At 37.7% G+C, this 20010-nt stretch overlaps 1 protein-coding gene across 22 annotated transcripts in view; it reads right to left on the bottom strand.

Annotated features, from left to right (window-relative positions):
* Positions 1 to 20010, bottom strand: part of NRXN3 (neurexin 3) — a 1711975-nt gene that overhangs the window by 8858 nt on the left and 1683107 nt on the right. The window contains exon 21 of one of the 22 annotated variants that reach the window (XM_060295136.1): positions 1218 to 1576. The exons of the other annotated variants lie outside the window; for them this stretch is intronic. Within the exon in view, the coding sequence (XP_060151119.1) occupies positions 1467 to 1576 (110 nt within the window). The 3' untranslated portion in view covers positions 1218 to 1466. Of the gene's footprint in view, positions 1 to 1217; positions 1577 to 20010 lie in introns of those variants that run through there. 22 annotated transcript variants of the gene reach the window in all.

The raw sequence follows: 20010 nt of genomic DNA, 5'->3' as shown, positions 1-20010 counted from the left end.
GTAGAATCTTAGGATCCTTTTAAAGCTTACCAGTTTAAATCCTTGAGAGAAATGGCAAATATTAATAGAAATGGAAGAGGAAAAAGAGAAAGAGAGAGAGAGATTTGGGTGCCTACTGTGTGCGGGTGTGCTTTCACCAGTAGTTAGTTTTATACTTTGGAAGGCATCATTATCATAGGACAATACTCTAAACTCTGGGGTGCTTTCTCTATTCTCAGTAGAAGTGATTTTGTAGTAGTGATGGTGATAGTTTAATCCTGGATAACCAAACTCTACCATAGTCACTTGAGAGTACCTTATTTCCCCTTTGCTGAAGGAAAATAAAATAAAGGACTGATTTCCCCAAATGCTTTCTAAGGAGTTAAATTAGGATGTATTACCACTGATAACATTTGCAGTTAACTCAACTAACTTTCTTCTGGAGTACAGGCCTCCTGTAGGTTGTATCCAATTTCATATCCCACTGTAGAGCCTACCATTGCTTTCAAGGCTTTAAAAGTTGGTTCAGGCAAAGAGGCCGGCTTCCTTTGGATGGTAAGAACAATTTACCCACACCCTTCTACCAAGAGTAGAATTCACATTGATCATTAGAAGCAATTCAGCACAAAATATAACAGTGAAAATTAAGCAAATAGACACAAATGAAATAAAATGTTTAATGTTGTCTTCAAAATCACATAGTAGAAAAAAAAAATCAACTTCAGGTTCAAAGTAAACTAGAGGGAAAGAGAGCAAATAACATCAACAAGGCATTCACAACGTAAGGACAGAAAAGAAAAGTAAAAGCAAATAAAAAATAGAGGCTGTTTTAGGAAAAATAAAGAAATCATTTCCATATAGACAAAATAATTTAACTTAAAAAAAGCATATTGTATTAATTTATAGTCAACTTACATCAACAAATTGCCCGCATGTTTTTTGGCATGAAAGAAAAATTTACAAAAGAAAGTTGTGTAAGAATGCTCTTGGACAAATAGAATTGCCACATTCTTGTAACTTGCTTTTTTGTTGTCATTTCTTTAAAAACTTTTGAGCAAAATGTCTAATTTTTCAAATATAATAATTTACAACAGAGGATGATACAGGGAGGCAACAACACATACATCCACACCACATAACATGAAAAGAAAAAAAAATCTGCACTTTAACAAATTTCTTACTTTGAGGGGCTTGGGAGGGCATCAGTTTTGAATCTGAAATTATTCTGATTGCAATGATTTAAAAAAAAAATTTTAAAAACCTGTTTAATTTTATAATTTGTCTTTAAAAAAATCTCGAGCGTTTTGAATGAATTTCTGCATTATTATAGGTTCTCAGATATATATTTAATTTTATTTTTTTTTGTCTTTTTGACAAGTTTTAGACTTTCTTTAATTGAAGGGGATGGATGACAGCACATAAGTTTGAACAATGCTGAAGAAAGGAGGGGTATGGGAAGGAAAGATGCAGAAAGGGTAGGGTCATATCTATGAGTGTACTACACAAGAGATGAAGATGATGGGAGTAAATGTGTAAGTGAGTCGCCATGTCCATGTAAGGGCGGCACGGAGTGATCTAGCTGCATTAGAGCTTCTGGCTGTAAGGAAGGGATGGGCAATATACAAAAACAAATGAGCCTACACATGCCCATCTACAGAAATAAAGAACAGAACTCTAACACTGACAATCTCACACGCCCTAAGCTGCAACTACTTCAACATGCAATTACTCCAAAAATCATTACAGTTTCATTAAAGATTTTTAAATAATAAAAACAGTTAAACTTTTGTCCCTACTAAAAGTAGCCAAAATACATAAAATAATAATAGTAATACTTATAATAATGATCAAAAGGTTAAAAGCAAAAACAAGGAGACTAGATTTATGCATTCAAGTTGAACAACTTCATCGGCAGGCACACAGCCCCATCTAGAGTTAGGGGAGGGGGTGGAGATCTTAAAATCGAAAGACAAAGCTGTATAGGGAGCCCACTGGCTGGCTCATTCATGACTTCCTTATATAGAAAGGGTACTTTCTGAATGACATCACCTGTCTTCCCCATGCCACCCATGGTGCAAGTGATTCTAGTGAGACTGGGTTTATTAGAAAGATGTGGATGTGGGGATTCTGCAGCTGAAGTTGTTCCACATTTAAAGAGGGAGTGGGAAAAGTTGCAGAAAACAATTCATAACTTTTTTTGTCATAGTTTTGGATAAAACCAAATCTAAAGATAAAGATCTAGCAATTAAAAAGAAACACACTGATATATATACAGATAGATATATATAATACAAAAAGCACTTAATTCCCAAACAAGAAGGGAGCAAAGAACGAAAAATAATTTAAAGAAAAGAGTATTTCATACACTTTCAGAGATGAACAACCAGATGCACACGCTGAGGAGGCACAGACAGAGCAGTCAGGGGACACTTTTTTTGTTGTTTTGTATTTTCTGACTTATTGATTCCCCTTTTGCTGGCAGCCAACATTAAAAACAAATTTTGCATTTTCTTTAAAAAGAAATTTTGCATTTTCTTTAAAAATGTTTTTTTTTTTTTTGGTTTTGCTTCTCAAAAACAAATAAAAAGGGCGTGCAGTCTGGATGTACGTCGTAAGTAGACATTTGAGAGAGAAGAAAGAGGCTCAGACTGACAAATGGGTAATTGTCTATTATCCTTTAACTGCAGGAATGTTAACCAAGTTAATACATGCTTAAAGTAAGTTGCATTTAGGGAAAATAGGAAAACAGACCAGCAAGTTAGGGTTGGGAAGAGGTCAGCAAGACAAAACCAATTTGAGAGTAGGAGAATGGTACTGGATTTAGTTTCATGCCTTTCCAGTAGGGGCAAAGGTCATCCCAAGGCCTTTTGCCAATTACATTCTTATAAGCATGTGCATGTATATGTGTACGTGTGTTGGGGCTTGAAGTAGAGCCTGTAGTGGCAGGAATTGAGGTAAAAATACACATGAGTTCATGGGTTCTGCTCTAGGAAACTTAGCCCATATTCATTCATAGCCTCAGAAGGTAAATTTTGTAAGACATAGAGGGGTTATAATTAATACTGCTCCATATACATGTTCTTGGGCTTGGCCAAATTGACAGGGTACATGGGTGACAACTGTGGTAATTAAATGTACCTGATAAATGGACAGCTTTTTTTAGGTAATAGAGGCAAAACCCCCTCCACTCCTCCACTCTCAAGAGCATAGTGGCATAGCATCAGTAAACTAACTACAGGATAGTCAGGAAATGAGTGCGGCTTATTTGAAGGACATTGGGGGAAACGGCCAGTCTTTTAGAGACCATTTGGGAAACAAAATGCTCGATTAAACCTTGAGAAAAGGAAAAAAGAGACAAACTGTGTTTGTGTGTGTGAAGATACTGTGGAAGGGACATGGGGAAGGAGGCTTTAGAAGTGTCCTCAGCCTCTACTGGAAGAGATCACAAGAAGTACATGAAATATTTTATCCCCGTGAGAACACTAATGTTCAACCAAGGACTGGGAAACCCAGGTAGGTGAACCACAAAGGTAAGACACTTGAGAGCCCCTGGTTCTGAGCCAATTCCAACCACTTCTAAGAAACTTTGGAGCTGACTTTGACAAACAGAATAAATTGTGAGGATGAGTCAGACTTTTGTCCCTTATGGGATGCCCCTTTTATTATTTTGTTTTAAAATAATTATAGTAATGTGTCCCCATGGGTCAGTCCGTACCAAGATTTTTAGTCTCTGGTTTTATAATGTTAATCATTATTCTAGGAACTTCACAAAGGGCAGCTGGGAGGTTTTAGGAGGAGGAAAAAAATCCCAACAATACAGGAAAAGAAAAACCCTTGTTGCCATTTAGTTAATTTTTTTGAATAATTATACTTTTACCATTGAATTTTATTGTATGAGAAGACCCTATCAATGTACAAATTGCCTCACAAGGGCATCAAATTACTTCTGTAGGACACAGTGAGTTTTAATAACATTCACATGGGCTATTTTTTGTTTCATAGGCATTTTTTTAAAGTAGGAACCGTAAGTGGTCTAAGTGTGACACTTATAAAGAATAAGATATGTCTCGTGTCTACATAACTCCTGGAAAATAAGAGGTGTTTTGAGGAAGATACATCAGCAATTTGAGTCTCCTAAGGTCTCTGCTGAGTAATTTACCTATATCAAAATTGCCTGTTTTAAAACTCATACAAGTAGGACACCTCTTACTTTCTGGAAATCACTGGCTAAACAAGTGAACATACCAAAATTTATGGTTGTCACTTTGCAAATAAAATATGTATTTTTTAAATCCATGGAAGCCACAGTTTCAAATGAAGCGAACACAACACTATATCAGTGCCTACACATTTTTATAAGTCGACCATCAGTTAATATACACAAAGCTCATTTGATTTCTAATATAAGATAGAAAATAATATTGCCAGTAGCTCATAATCAGGTCACAACTTCATTTTCATCTTTCATTACATATCTACACTAGGTTTTTATTACCAATAACTGCACGGTTCTGTATCTATGCCTCTACTGAGTGTTAAGAATGCTTTGGGGTTGTATTTGCCATTGAGAACAAATAATACAATAATTTGACTTGAAACAGCATATTTTGATGGGACCATTTTTATCCCACCATGTCCAAATAACCCTGTCTAAATGCAAAATCAGACTATTAAGAACATCAAATGCAATAAGATGGAATTACTCAGAATGCATCTTGGAAAGTGCACTCGTTTCAAAGAAATATGTTTCTAAACTGCTTGGGGTTGTGCCTGAGAAGCTGGAAGAATACTCAAGGAACTCAAGGTGCAAACCCACCTCTCTGGGAGAGTGAGCCCGGCTTGATAAGGACATTGTCTTCAGTGTGCACAGGTGAGGTTCAAGAGGAAGGTCCAAATGAATTATTTTGCATAACATTAAATATTTTAAATTTGTCATTGAAAGTACTGGAAAGAGGAAGGAAGAGGCAACCTTCTTGGGAATCAGAGTACAACACCAGGGAAAGACTTAAAAAATTGTAATCAGGGAAGGCTAAAAAGGAGTCTGGAGAACAAATACTTAATGAGAATTTTCACGATTTTTGCATCAGGTATATGAGATTAATCTCTTCATCATCTGTCCCTCCTATGAAATACACAAAATCCTTTCCATTGATTGATATGTTATGCGTCTGTGGGATGAAGGGAGGGATTCTTCTGAGAGAATCAATGGCTCAGTTCTGAATCATGGTTTGGCTTAGAAAGAAACCAGAGACACTATGCCTGGATGTCAAATCCTAGTAATGTGAGGATGGCTGTCACTTGTGTTACAAAATGAGCCCTGAGTTTACCCTGACTTCTCACAACCTCTTCCTCAGATATGGGTGATGCTCAGAGAAAGAGCATCAACTGCTTCAAACATGGTATTTGTCTCTAAATAAAAAATTTAACATTTCCTTTTTAATGCTGAACAAAAATGTCCCAAGTAAGTTCTTGTACTATCTGTTCCCAAACATTTTACAAACCTAATTACAGTAAATAGGGAGAAAGAGAAAAACTAAACCTCCAAGATGGAAAAGAGTACAGAACACCATCAAGCCCAATACTTAGAACTGTATTTCTGTATCAGTGATCTGCTTGCCCAATTGAGAGGAACTTTTCATACTTAAGAAGATTCATAAGAATGGATAAAACATTACAAAAGGTAGTATTGCATTTTCAAACCTGGTAGAATAGAATGTTTACACACGGAAGGACCTTACATTAATGACTTCTTTCCCTATGTATTTACGAAACCCTTAACTTGTATCTGTAATTCTGTCCCCAAATCTCCATTCCTTTTTGTGAACCTACTGCGTCCTGTACAGATTATTACTGGCTCCAACACTTCACTGCACTTAATTTGTTTTCTTCTCAGTTTCAGCTACACTCAGAACTTTAGGAAAGAATAGCGTCTTTTTATCTTTATTTTTCCTACCAACCAGAATACTAATAATCACTCAAACATTTATTGAATGAACTAATGAATGAATAAATTAATTAATATCATTAATTGCTTTTTTTTAAACCCCACACTAGCTTAGAGCTTCCATAAAAGCATTAAAATCTTACATCACCAAAGTGGCTCACCTTGTACCTGAAATCTAGTACATGGGATAGAAACTTCAGAGTCTGGAGACCTAAGTTCCAGTCTTGGTTGTACCACCTACTATGCTAGCTTGTTAGGACATTGAAAAAGTCAGTTCATCTCCCTGAGCTTGTCTTTTCATGTGTAATATGGCGATTATAATGGCTGGTCAATTAACCTACCTCAAAGGGTAAGTTTATACAACTGAGATTTTGAATCTGAAAGTGTTTATAAATTATAAAGAGCTCTTCACATGTTTGTTACTATTTTCTTCAAAGCTGACCACAGCATCAGCTATGAGGGTTTCATATTCAGAGAAGGCTGACTCTCAGACAATTGAGGTCAGTGCTACTGAGTGGGATGCTTGGAGCACCTGCTTCAGCACCAAACAAATAATAACCTCAGTCAAAAACCCTAACCCGAGTAGCCACTATTACTACCTCTCTTTAACCCCTGTTCCTACCCCTCCAATAGTGCTAAGTTCTTAAAGCTTGAGTAGTTCATCTTTTTGTGGTGAATTTTTGTTATATATGTATGTAATTTTACAGTTACTTTGTTTCACTCTTCTGTGGGTTAGAGTTAAGCTCTGAAGAGGTCATATTGAGATATGTTTTCATAGGAGCCCATCCTCTCAAACCACATGACTTGAGACAAGTCACTCACTCCTCACCCCAACCCCTGGAGTCTCAGTTTGCTCATTTATAAAATCAGGACGACTCATCCTTCCAGCACACATATGTATGTAAATTTAAGTCAAATTACTTTGGAAACTATGAAATATCCAATTCAAATACAAGAAGATGTTATTCGCTATATTCTATGAGTTCAGCATTACTTGGTGCTACTGAAGAGACCAAAGAGGATGGTGACAAGGGTGGAACTCTCATCAAATTCCCTTGGAAAACATATCCCAACAGGCATGAGAACTGTGGGGTAAGATGAGGATATGAGGGAATGGAGGGTCGAGGTAGTATTTTAGCTCTTTTCTGCCAAAAGAGTTAATACTGGTTAAGATGCACAAAAGGGAAAATTCCATTAAAAAATTTCCAGGAATTAATATTCTTATTTTCATTTGTTTTAATGGTAATCAGGTAGTAGTATAAGTAAGTCTTTCTTCACTCAGGATATTATAAACTCCTTGATGCACAAACTGAATCTTTATAATTATCTTGTGTTTTTTAATCCATCTAACACAGAGCAGGGACACCACAGGTCTTCAGTACATATTTGTTGAATTGAACTACAAAAATAGAGCAGCTTGCAGCACTTGGATCTCTGCTTTGTGAAGTGGGTGGGATTCAAAAAAGTTATCCTTGTTGGCACTAATTTATTTAATCAAGAGTTATCTTCATCGAATATCTTCATGAAGTAAAACAAAGAGAAAGAGCAGTGTAAATAGAGCTTAAAGCCATGAACTTAGGAACTGCTCTCCTTTTCTTAACCTTGCTTCTCCGTGGATTTTTAGGACCAATATATGCATATGGCTCATTATTTGCAAACTATTAGGTCCTTATAATTCTATTAAAGTCCAAGACAGTAGGTAATATAAAAGATTTATTTTATCCATATAAATATGACCTGTGTGCCAGTCAGAAATGAAAGCTCTGTCTGAAATACTTTCTTCCTTTAGCTTGAATAGCCCAAGATTTTTCCAACTTTCCTCTTCCTGTTCTGACCCTTTATCTCTCCATTTCATGGCTGGTCCCAGGTATGGCCCTAGGCTGGGTGATCCTATCCTGCCCCTTGGCTGTAAAGACCTGCCATCTATATGACTATGATTTGCAGTTCAAATCTCCTCTCAGATTCCAATTTCCCATATCCAACTGTCTACTCAACATTTCTACTTCAGTATCTAAGGGGCACCTTAAATTCAAAATGGCTAAAAGAGAACTTTGGACTTTGCTCTCCTCCTAAACTTGTACCTCTCCTAGGTTTCCCATCTTTTGGGTCTGACCCAGGTGTACAAGCCCCTAATTAGTCATGATATTTGAGCCCCTGCCCCAACTCAACTCCACATATCCAGTGTACCAGGAAGTTCTGTGTACTCTACTTTGGAAACAAATTCCTCACGTTGACTTTCTCCCACTGCCATCACCCAAGTCCTAAAGTAAGCCACCATGATTCCTTGCCTGGACTCTGCAATAGCCTCCCAATTGATCTCCCCACCTCCACTTCTGGCTCCCTAAAATCCATTCTCCATAATGAAGTCAAAGTGATCTTTAAAAAGTACACTATATAAAACAGATCAAGTCACTGTCTTGCTTCAGATCCTCAAAGGTAGAATTCTCCAAACCCAAATTCTGTACTGTGACCCACTGTGAAAGTCCCCTGTGATCTGCTAGCTGCCTACCACTCCCATCTCATCTCCTACAGCTGCCCCTGACCCATGATGTCTCAGACTTTGGCCATATTCTCTAGCTTCCCTTCCAAGAACACTCCTTTTCTTATTCTTTGCCTGGCTTGTTCCTTCTGACGGTTCAGGTCTCTCCTCCAATTTTACTCCTCAGAGAGGTCCTCCGTGACTTCCATAGTACACAACCTGCTCGCTAACCGATCGTCCCCTCATGATTCTCTGTGTAGTATTTACTAGCTGTTTCATGCCCATTTATTTATGGAATATAAGCTCCATGAGAGCAGAGACTTTGTCTCATTCTCCACTGTACTTGAAGCAGTGCTGGACACTTGGTAAGAGCTCAGGAAGTCACTGTTTAGTGAAGGAACAATGCCTCTAATAGCCTGAAAACACCTCACAAAGGGAGGCCAGTCTACTTTTCTCTCTTGCAGACCTCCGTAGCTCCAAGCACGGTGCTATTCCCACGTGAGGTGTTGAGTAAATGGCTTGTAAACTAACTGTTGAAGCATTGCATCCTCTATTCTGTTTTACTTTCTTTTACTCTTCTCTAAACTAGATGGGATTTCCCTGAATTCTAGCTAGCAGTTCCAATGCAAATTGGACCTTCTCACCCGCAGCTGGCTTAAAAAGCCTTCCGAAAAAAACACATCACTATCTAACTCATTCTCCCTCTCATAAACTGGTGCTGGGATGTTTATTAAAAACTCAGGCTTTCCTTTGCAGTTGTGAAAGCTAAAGATAAAATAAACAGAAGAGTCAGGCCTACAGCTGCCAGACTTTGATGCATGTCTTCAGGCAATAGGAAGGAATGGACCAAACAAATTATCAGTGGGAGGACTGGTGATCAGGGTAGTGAAAATGTACTTCGTTATGTTTGCCTGTTGTGGCCCTACAGCCACTGACAGCAGAACCCAGCAGTAGTGGGATCTTTTTCCTGAATTCATACCATGACATGTTATGAATGTATTTTTAGAGTAATAAATTATTCAAGAAGGTTTATTTTGCTTCTGTTTTCCACAAAAGCTCATCTGTCATTATGACCAGAATTCTGATCATTTTATTTGTGCTGGTGTTATTTTGGTGGTAGCAGCTGGGCATTCTACCTGTTGCCTCCTCTCTGCAGGGCCCTTAAGTTCTCTACGCTGTCCACGAGAAATAGCTGAACTTGACGACATGTTACAATAAAATTCACCATATCTTGAAAACACCCTCTTTTCCCCTAAGATCCATCTTCACTGTAAGGAATGTACAGTGTTCATAAATCAGTAACATCAAGGCATTTTTATACTCAGTGGAAATTAGTACTATGCGAACAATATGAAAAGCTTGCTCAAGACTCATGCATTTGACATCAAGATGATGTACCATGATTGCATGGCTTTGACTGTGTCTGACCTGAGCCTCAAGCAGCTGGTTTACCAGCGAGAAGAACACTACAGAGATGCCTGCATGTGCAAGACACATATCATGAGATTTATTTTTAATTTTTGTAAGTGGAACTACTGTAGATTAGAGAGAAGCTATGATAAATTCCCTAGTCATTCCAAAAACTCAATGCACGTGAGCCTCTAGATTAGTAAAGATACATGCTTAGAGACAAATGCATATGATCAAATGGTTGACGCAGTGATCCCCCCAAATATGAGAAAAGAGAAAGAAAATATAAATTATAATTTTATAGTTAAAACACTAAATTAACCATCAGCCTACTTCTAGAGGGACATGTTCTTAAGAGTTACTGAGAAACTATTCTCTGCCAGATGTTGTATTAAGCACCTTAAATATTTAATTTCACTTAATCATTTCAATTACATCTTACATTATCAGCAAACTTGGGCTGAAAGAAGTTAATTTGCTCAAAGTATACATCTAGGAAGTTGAATAGCCATGACTAAACTCAATCCTATATATTTTACATTAAACCACAATGCCACTGCAAACCAGGATGTTTTAAAATATTCAGTTCTCAGTGAGTATGGGAAATTATAAACAAGCTAATCTTTAGGCACAACAACAATTTCCACAGGAGATCCCAGGATCTCCACAGATTTATTTCAAACTCTTATGCCCTTGAAATCATTATTGCACAATGAGATATTCAGAGGCTCTGAGGGTTTTTTTGGTACAACCTCAGGTCATTTAAGCCAGACCTACTAAATCAGTCTCTGCTGGGGTTAGTGGGGATGGGATGACAGGCAGTGTCTGAATATTTGCTTTTTGTTAAGTTCTCCAAAATCACGTTGAGCTCATAATCAAAAGACCTGGACTAAATCCAGGCTGTGATCCACTCTCTATGACCTTGAATTAAGCCATAACTTCTCTTGTTAGTAAGATGGAGATAAACTTCGCTGGATGTTGAATTAATAGAAGGAGATGCTAGCTATATCAGCACTTTATAAAATGCACATATATACATACACACACATATACATACTTTCAGAAATGTTATAAGAATAATAATTCTCTTACTGGCACATTGAAAGCTACTTAATAATTACTAATACATTAATTTTAGGACCACACAATAAATGTTTTTGGATATTCCACCTAGTCTAAATGTAATGTGGTGGATGCTTCAGTTATCTATGAAGTACCTATCAAAATAGTCTAAATGATTTGATTCCTTTGCTATTTTCCTGAGTTATCAAATTACAAATGCTCTCTGAATATCTCTGTCCCATACTGTTTCCTTTCATACTATACCCTAATCCATCATTGACTCCATGCAAAAATTTTTTAAAAGCGCTATAAAGCAACAGTTGGAGAATCTCATCACATTGTCCTTTTTTCATACCCTATTATTTTTATTCTGCATTGTAACCCCAAACTGGTAGGCTCCACTAATTATTCTAAAGTGTTAAGAAAAATGGCTTTCTCTGTACTCATCAAACAGGCACAGATGCTACTCTCAGTCTCAGGTCGGACAGAAGACTCAAGAATTAGCTTCCAACTGTGTCCTTTCAGAACCATGGAGTCTACCGTACCTGCTAGAGTGACATGGTGTTAGGATGAGGACAAGACACTAGCCTGGCTTCAGATTAGGGTCACAAAGAGAGGAAGAGTTAGAGCCAGCTTTGAAAACAGAAGTGCCAACAGTCATCTGGTCACTTTTAATATCTCCTTGGCCAGACCACATCATCTTTTTTCAGCGTGGTCTCCAACATTATTTCTCCACGGTGATAATAAACAGATCCTGATATATTCCCTATGTTGTTTCAGGTGAATATGTTACTTGATCTTTAAGTTTTCACACTACATATGATGACCATATGAGGTATCTATTAAAAAAGAAAAGATCTGAGAAACATTAAAGGTTTTATCTTTAGCAATGGTGCCATGTTTAATTAAGAACGTCAGAATGGTGAAACCCAGAAACCCACTTACCATCTCTATCTTTATGCGAAGTTTAATGTGCTCACATGCAGTGACTCCATTAGAATATTTGCTCATTATTTCTGTTTCATAGTACTAATCTACAGTAATGTTTCCCCCAATGCTATTAGCCAAAAGGTCATATTTGTTTTTTCAAATGGATGGATACTACTGAAAGCTGAAACTTAAAATTCATAAAGTGCTAAGTATTATCTCTTCAAAATCATGTAACCTAGGGCTAGGCTTTTGGGGTCTCTCTTACTTGAAAACTGTTACATTTTTTATTACATATTATTTAGTTATTCAGTACAAAATATACTAGTCCTCCTGTAAACAACTCACTAGGAAAATCCTTATTATCTTGGACACCAAGTAGAATTTTTTGATAGTGACAGGTCATCCCCACTCTCTCTTTTTTTAAGGAACAGATAGGCGAAGCCACTAAGCAAATCCAGGGCTGGAGCAGTATCATGAAAACTTAGACAAATCATTTTGTTCTTACCATATCAGTTTCATCTTTGGTTTTGTTTTGGCTCAACACAAATTCTCCTTGCAGATGAGGGTATCTTGTTTCCTTGAAAATATTATTCAGCCAGAAACAAGAGAACATACTGTTATGGTACCTGTACCTATCTGTCTCCTTGAATGTCGGGCTCCTTCACTGTAGAGCTCCAGAGGATGCAGTTCCTATTGTAGTTCATGTAAAGAGTATCCCCTCGAGTTGAGCAATTCAAGGCCTGCCCAGCCTACGCAATAACCCCATGCAAGGTACCCCTGTGCTTATGAACGGCATTTGTAACTACTCTGAATAAGCCCTGTTCTCCCTTTCAGTTCTGTTGAAGCCAGCCAGTATTTGGATAGGACGGTAGCACACAGTGGACGATTGTCCTTGGTCACTGCTACTTAAAGTTGTGAGCAGTGTTGACCAGATAGGTAAGGACAGTGAGAGAAGAGGTATAGGAATGTGGCCATAGCACATAATAAGGACCCAATAAATAATTATTGAAAAATAAAAAGTGATTTCCCTGTGGACCTGGCTAATGGGCCCCAATCGAGACAGAAAGCTACCGCATTCTGAGTGTCTGTGCATTTTAGCTTCTAGAGAGCCTTCGTATTTGAAGAGATCTGTTTAACCTACAGTCCTTAAGACTTATTTCTTTAGACAGAAAGAATCTAAAAGCAAGGACTCAACTACCTAGAAGTCTCTGGAGAATAACTCTCTCTGATACTTTTACAGAAAGTAACACAAAAAGAACAATTAATGGTAAAAAGAATAACTTTGTACAGTAGTGGCATTCACCATGTGTGGTCCAAAGAAAGCCTTGAAGGAGAAAAGGATGGTAGTATCTAGTCAATGTTTCCAGAGAAACCAGAGAGAGAAATAAAATCGAATGCTGTTGTGTCTTTTCCCACAGGTTATACATCCTGCTAATAAGCAAAACTTCCAGAAAGTAAGCTCTCCTGGCTCTCCTAGAAAACACATGACGTTAGGAAGCAGAGCGTGGAGGCAACCTTACTTAGTGGTTATGTAACCTCAAGTAAGTGACTTTAATTTTCTGAGCCCCATTTTATTGCCTGTAAATGTAAGGGTTAGACAGGGTGATCTTTTGAAAGAACCAGTGACTTAAGGAAGGTAAGTGCTATTGCTAATGAAGCTCAAAAATTTTCCAAAGCCAATAATATCATTTCTCAAATATTTTAAACTGACTATATTTAGTTTACCTAACTCTATGTCTTTACATAATGGAAGCATATGTTTTATGTTGCCTTTTCCCTTAAGAATCAAAAGTCGATTACCTAGCCACTTCACAACACTCCTTCCTTAGTGGGTCCTAGAAAGGCGTAATCATTTCTGTGTTTCTTGCAGTGAGATGCCAAATCCTAGGATAGGGTGCTAAGAGTATTATTTTGGATACATGGGATGTTGAGCAGAGAAAGAAGGGAATCTAGTAATCCAAGGATGAAGGTTTGAAAGTTGATTTCCCACTGTAGAGACTAGCCATTGGCAGAGTTCTATATGGAAATCAGGCATCAACAGGTCAATAGACCAAAGAAGCAGCATAGGAGTTAGTGCGTCAGGGATTTTTTTCTTTTAGGTGATAAACAATGATAAATGTTCAATCTAACAACTCCAGCTTTTAGATGAAAGTGTTGGGTATGGCTGACTTTTATTGCTTCAGAAAGCTCTAGGCCTCTATCTTTTGTACTGTGCTAGTGTTCAGGTGTATGATGTTCTCTGGAGCTCTCAATCCAAGGTCTTCTGAGACTGCATCACAATAATTACCCATCTGTATTCTAAAGCTACAAGCAGCTCTTTCTCTGTTGGATAGCTTGTATTGTAATGGTGGCCAAACAAAAGAAAGCTACATAGCTTCTGAAAGCATAGTTAGAAAGCATCACAGGTAGCTTTGTGTCATGTGGGCTAGTTTTATTTGTTGTCTGGAATAGTGGATGGAACTTACTCACAAACCAGGATGACACTAAAAGTGTAACATTTCCTAGCCAAAGAAGGGCTCTTGGTTTTAACAACCTTTAAGTGTATCAGATGTCAGTTGGCAAGAGTTTCTATGAGAGCCACTCAAGTATGACCCTGTGGTCTTAAACTTGGAACTGGATGCTGCAGGAAAGCCAACTGGGAAGGCAGAGTGGGAATGCATGAGCTTGGAAAACAATAGCTACACATCGCACTTAGCATCTTTGTCATTTGCCAGTGGGTTCCTTCCAGTGCACAGAACCACTTTAGTCCAAATTCTTTGAACTATCAGTAGCATCCAACTGAACTTTACTGAGAAGAGTAACTTTTTTCTCTGTATAACATTAGAAGGAAATCTCACTGGAAAGGACTCTACCTTAATGATGCAGAGTTGTAGCAACTTGAAAATCAATTGCAAAGGACTGAGTTCTGATTGAAATTTACTATGTTGTTTTAAATAACCATTTACAGCTAGGCTATTCCACGCATGCCAGGATTTAAACTGCATCCTCCTAACAGTGGCTAAGTCTGATAGGGTGATGTTCCCCTGCTGTCACTGTCAAATTTCTTATGTAACTATTATGATCATCAACCAGAAAACCCATGGGCTCTGTGCAGGGATGTGGTTTAGTGTCGAAATCTTAACTGCCTGTGCTTACACCGAATCCCAAACCACTTTGCTTATGAAGAAAAATATGAACCCTGGGGCCATGGCCACATTCCAATTTGAATAATTATGTTGGTTGCCACAAATTTCTTCCATTCAATCCCTCAACTGTGTCATCTGGGACGTAGCTATTCAATTCATCCTACACACCACATTTCCAGCCCCTTGAAGAAAAGCTCTGCCAAAAAGGAGCTCCCCATGAGCAAAAGTGGCCACAAATCCTAGAACAGAAGCCTAAAGAATGTGCGAGGAGATATCAAAACTGAAATCTTCAGATGCTGAACTTTTTCAAAGTTTAAAAAAACTATTCTAAGAGTAATATTAACATTTATTCTTACATGTCATTAAAAGGTATTATGGTGCTGAAGAAGATATTTTAAAATGGCCCAGTTCTGCAGTTTCACAAAGCCCAATGAGTGGCAACTGCATAGGACAGGTTTGGAGGAGGGATCTGGTTACCTATTTTGTTATGGCCATGGAACCCAAAAGAATATTCTTGCTTTTGAAAGGGACCCTACAAGGTAGTCTCAGTGTTTGGGGGAAGTTACCATGATTCTGTTTGTCCTCTGAAGAAATTAGGGTGTGAAAAGTGAAATGTCTCCAAGGATGGTAAGGGCTATCTGAACCTGCAAGTCCTGGTCAAGTATGGCTGGGAATGAATGCAAACTTTTCTGAGTTTGATTTTAATTTTGTCATTTTCAGTTACTTAGTTTTAACTTAGAATACCACCTTTGGTAAAATAGTTAACTGGCCCCTTTTGTGTCACACTGAGTGTCATAGTCTTTACCGGAACATAAAGGAGTATGGACACATGGCTATGTTTTGAGCACTGCATAATGTTTTCAGCAGTGACATTTTCATGTAGAATGTTGTGTCTTTAGCTGTGAAGCTGAGCAGCAAATAATATACAGTTAAATGGTTGGTTCAAGAAAGGGAAAGGTTAAAAGGGCTGGGTCCTCCCAGAGAATCAGAGGAGGCATCTTGTTGTACATACTCTGTGCTCATTTTACGGCTATAAGAGCGGTACTCGGAAACCCCTTATCAGATGAGAAAGGTGGCAGAGATAGAAATAAGAAAATAAAGAGAATGGGCTCTGGGTAAAAATGTCAGCATTTGTAATGGGGTTTGCTTTTCCAGTGGTACTTAAAATCTCAGTAGTAGTAAGAAATGTTGGATTTCTGTGTTTTCTTTGTTATGTTTCTTAAGGGCTAAGAGCATCTGTTATTATTATTGGTGGGTGTGGGACAAGTCTGTTTATTTAACTACCAATTCTCTGGATTTCTAGTCTGTCTATATAGTTGTTCTTACACAGTAGTACTTCTATAACAGAAAACCTGAGAATCTGTACATACCACAATGCGTACAACATTCTTTCATGTAGATTTTCTTGGGAGGGTAGCCAAAGCTGTTTTCCTCTTCCTGTCTACATACAAGATCTTGTTACTTGGCAGATATATGTTAGAATAGTTGTTCCAGATTGCAAAGAGCTTTGCACACCTGGATTGTTTTCATTCCAAAAGGTCCAATTAAATAATATTGTACTGCATTTGCATAATTATTCAATTTAGCTATATGGCAGAGCTTCCAATTGGAATCTTTAAAAAAAAAATCTGCGTGTATGTCAATTAAGAATTTTACAATTATTGGTCAGTTGGTACTCTAGAGATGATTTGCTAATATACTGATAGAACAAATACAGTGTCATTTAAGGAGAACTCGGTAAAAATAAGCATTTAGGAGGAGATGAGCCTTTATTTTAAGGGCGATTGCTGAACATTTTTGGATAACAAAGCAATGAAAATCTCATGGAGACTGTGTGCTTTTTCCCAATAAAAATGTCTATGTAAATAAAATTTTGTGAAGACATTCAGATCTCATCCATGGATCCCAAGCTACATTTTTAAGAGGACTGCATTACAAAAATAAGGCAAGAAGTAATATCTGTAAAAATGCCTCATAAACTCTAGAGTTATATATAAACTTATGAGGCAACTGCACAATAAAAGCAACAAAAAGGATTAATTCTCATTACTACTATAACATATATTGTAGTCTGAGTCACTGGAATTTAATTCATTCTTTTACTATCTCTAGTTATCTGAGTTAATATAAGAGGCCATTATTAAGAGTTGAGTCTAAAATTTGCCTTCAATGTAAAACATATTTTATTCTAATATAATGTGGCTAGATATTGTTAAGTTTGATATTCATCAGCACTGGTAAAATGAACCCAACCTCAGGTGCAAATCTAATAGAGCTGGATGTTAATTAATGTGATCCAAACAACTTATCATTTCGGGCTTGCATCTATTAGGAAAGATGTGTTATGGCTGTACACTAATAGAAAAGTCTATTAGTTGCATGGATTCCAATTTCCTTTATCTATGTTAGTCACTGCATGCTAGGTTTCTTCTAAGATTAATATTTTTTCATTGTTCCTCTTTATGTTTAGAGAATTGGTTTAAAACCATAAAATTGTGGAGCAAGATGCAATGGATGTATTTCATATATTTTAATCTGATAGTTTCATACATAACTTTTAGTCTAGGAGAATAAATCCATTCTCCCTTCAAGATTCAATTTTGGCATCCATCTGTGCAATACCAGAGAGAATTAATATCAGAAATGGAAGGCCACTTCCATTTATATTTGAGCCCCATAATAATCCTGTAATGAGTGGGGTAGATGTTATTTACATCTTAAGGCAAGGTTTCTCCGCCTCATCATTACTGCCATTTTGGGTTGGATAATTCTCTGTTGTGGAGACTATCCTGTGCACCACAGGATGTTTAGCAGCATCCCTGGCCTCTACCCACCAGATGCCAATAGCACCTCCCCAGATGTGACGATCAAAAATGTCTTCAGAATTGCCAAGTGTCTCCTAGGGGCAAAAATCACCCTCAGTTTAGAACCACTGGTTTAAAGGTAAAGAAACTACATTGCAGAGAATGTAAGGCATTGGCTCAAGGTCATGAAGACCCTGAGTACTACAGCCAGGGCTACAGCCCACGTCTCCGATATCTAGCTCTCCCCTCCTGCCATGGTCTGCAATGCAACTTCTGAGATACTACATACTGTGATTCCTTTAGTGTTTCTGTTGAACCATGGATGTCATTAACATAAATAATCTCGTAATACCATTAATATATCTAGACAACAAAAAGTAACATATATGAAAGTGCATGTTAAATTCTGAAGTATTATGAAATTTTCACATTAGCATGAATGTATTCGAGAGAGAGACAGAGAGAGAGAATCCACTTTGAGATAAAAATGCAGGGGAAATCAGAGAAGACATGAAAAACCCAAAGTAAGGTGGAAACTAGAAGGTGAATCTGCCACTGATTTCAAGTCCCCAACTGCAGAACTGATCTTAAATAGTAGTTTAAGTACTTAATTCAATCTGGCTGCCATTGGCATCCTTCCAAAACACTCTATTAGCTGTTACAGTGGAATTTTGCCAGTAGCCAAATTATCAGTTTTTAGCCTCTAGTGGATAGCAGGTACAAACAAGGAAAATTCACCCTTAATGTTTTTAAGAGCGGCAGAGCTGTGCCTGATGGAAATAGCTTCATCCTCCAGACATATTAAGTGAAGTTGGAAAAATCACGCTTGGCAAGATAAAAAATATAAAACCAGACACAATGTCTAGGCCCTCAGAAACCTGATATCTAAGGAATCTGTGGCTATATCCTCACTTTTTATGATTCCCAGAAGCCTGGACAATACACACACCTTAATCTAACCAAAGGAAGAGTTTTCCCATCTCGCATGCATGAAACCCCAGAGCCTGACCCAGTCCTGCATTAACATCCTGTGCATGACCAGTTCTCATGGGAAAACCCTCACTCACTAGCTCTTGGGTAAAGGCAAGATTACGTAAAAGAGTAAAATTTGTAGAGATAGGTCTGCAATTCTATTACACTTCAGAGAAAGTACTAAATTTCTTGTACCTTTGAACAAAACGACACCGCTGGTGAAAAAGCAAGCATTTTCCTTAAAATGCTCTCAACACCCCCAATTTCCTATTGAATCTAGACATTTCCCTCATTTTTTCTTTTTTTCACGATTCCCTGGTGGTCTCCCTCTCTCTCTCTCATAGGACTGTCAACGCTTAAAGACCTCATATCGTCAGTTTCCTGAAACGGACTGAAACCTCCTAGGAGTTTATCTGTCAATTTAATATTTGTGTCATCTTAAAAGAAAGTAAGCTTATTCAACCTCCTTCCCATTTAATCAATCAGTGTGAAGGAAATGAGAGGACTAAAAATAGGTGGCTTACAGCTCTTAACAATGCCTTGCACCAGCTAACACACAAAGTTCACAAAGTTGCCCGAACAGTTAACTGAGCAAGTTAGATTAAATGTCTTAGGAGGTGGGTAATGAAACAAGGTGGTTTAGACCATTAAGACCAGAAGGAGAGGCTACTTTGCTTGTGTCTATATTAATCTAAACTCTGATAAATACAGAGTTTTTATAGAGAGTGGACAAGCAGATTCATTCCCCTCCATTGCATTATGGGTGCATCTCTGCCACTGAATAGTAAACCAATACTTTCCCTGGTTCTGGCCAGCGGCCTCAGGCAAGGGTCTGGGAGGACTCTCAGGCCTATGGGCTCTAACTCCCAGGCTTCGTAAAAGGCAACATTCTCCTTTTGAGTTTCACCAGTCTCCTCTTCTAATTGAGTACTCGCAGAAGAAAAACAGTCATATATCAAGCTATTCTCTCTTACTCTCTTCTTCTATCATACAAGAGCCAAACGTTTTGGGGTTTGTTGAGTATAATTTCAGAAATAAAGGTGACTCCATTCTAAAATTAAAAGAGAAAAGCATTTGTTCATTATTCAGAGCCAAGCAAACATGACTCCAAGCCCACTTCTTGAGTCTGAATCCAAACTCTGTGGCCAGATGAAGGATCTTATGTAAGTACAAAGCATCCTTTGTTTTTTCACCCAGAAATAGAACAAACTATTTCTGGATTCCAAACTTATTCTCTGCAAACTTATTAAACAGTCTCACAAAGTTACAACTAAAGTACCACAGTCATAAATGTTCCCTATAACT

Source organism: Globicephala melas, chromosome 2, assembly GCF_963455315.2.
Source record: "Globicephala melas chromosome 2, mGloMel1.2, whole genome shotgun sequence".
In the NCBI taxonomy this organism is placed as follows: domain Eukaryota; kingdom Metazoa; phylum Chordata; class Mammalia; order Artiodactyla; family Delphinidae; genus Globicephala; species Globicephala melas.
The sequence above is the reverse complement of the archived record's forward strand: the minus strand, read 5'-3'. Positions and strand labels throughout refer to the sequence as shown.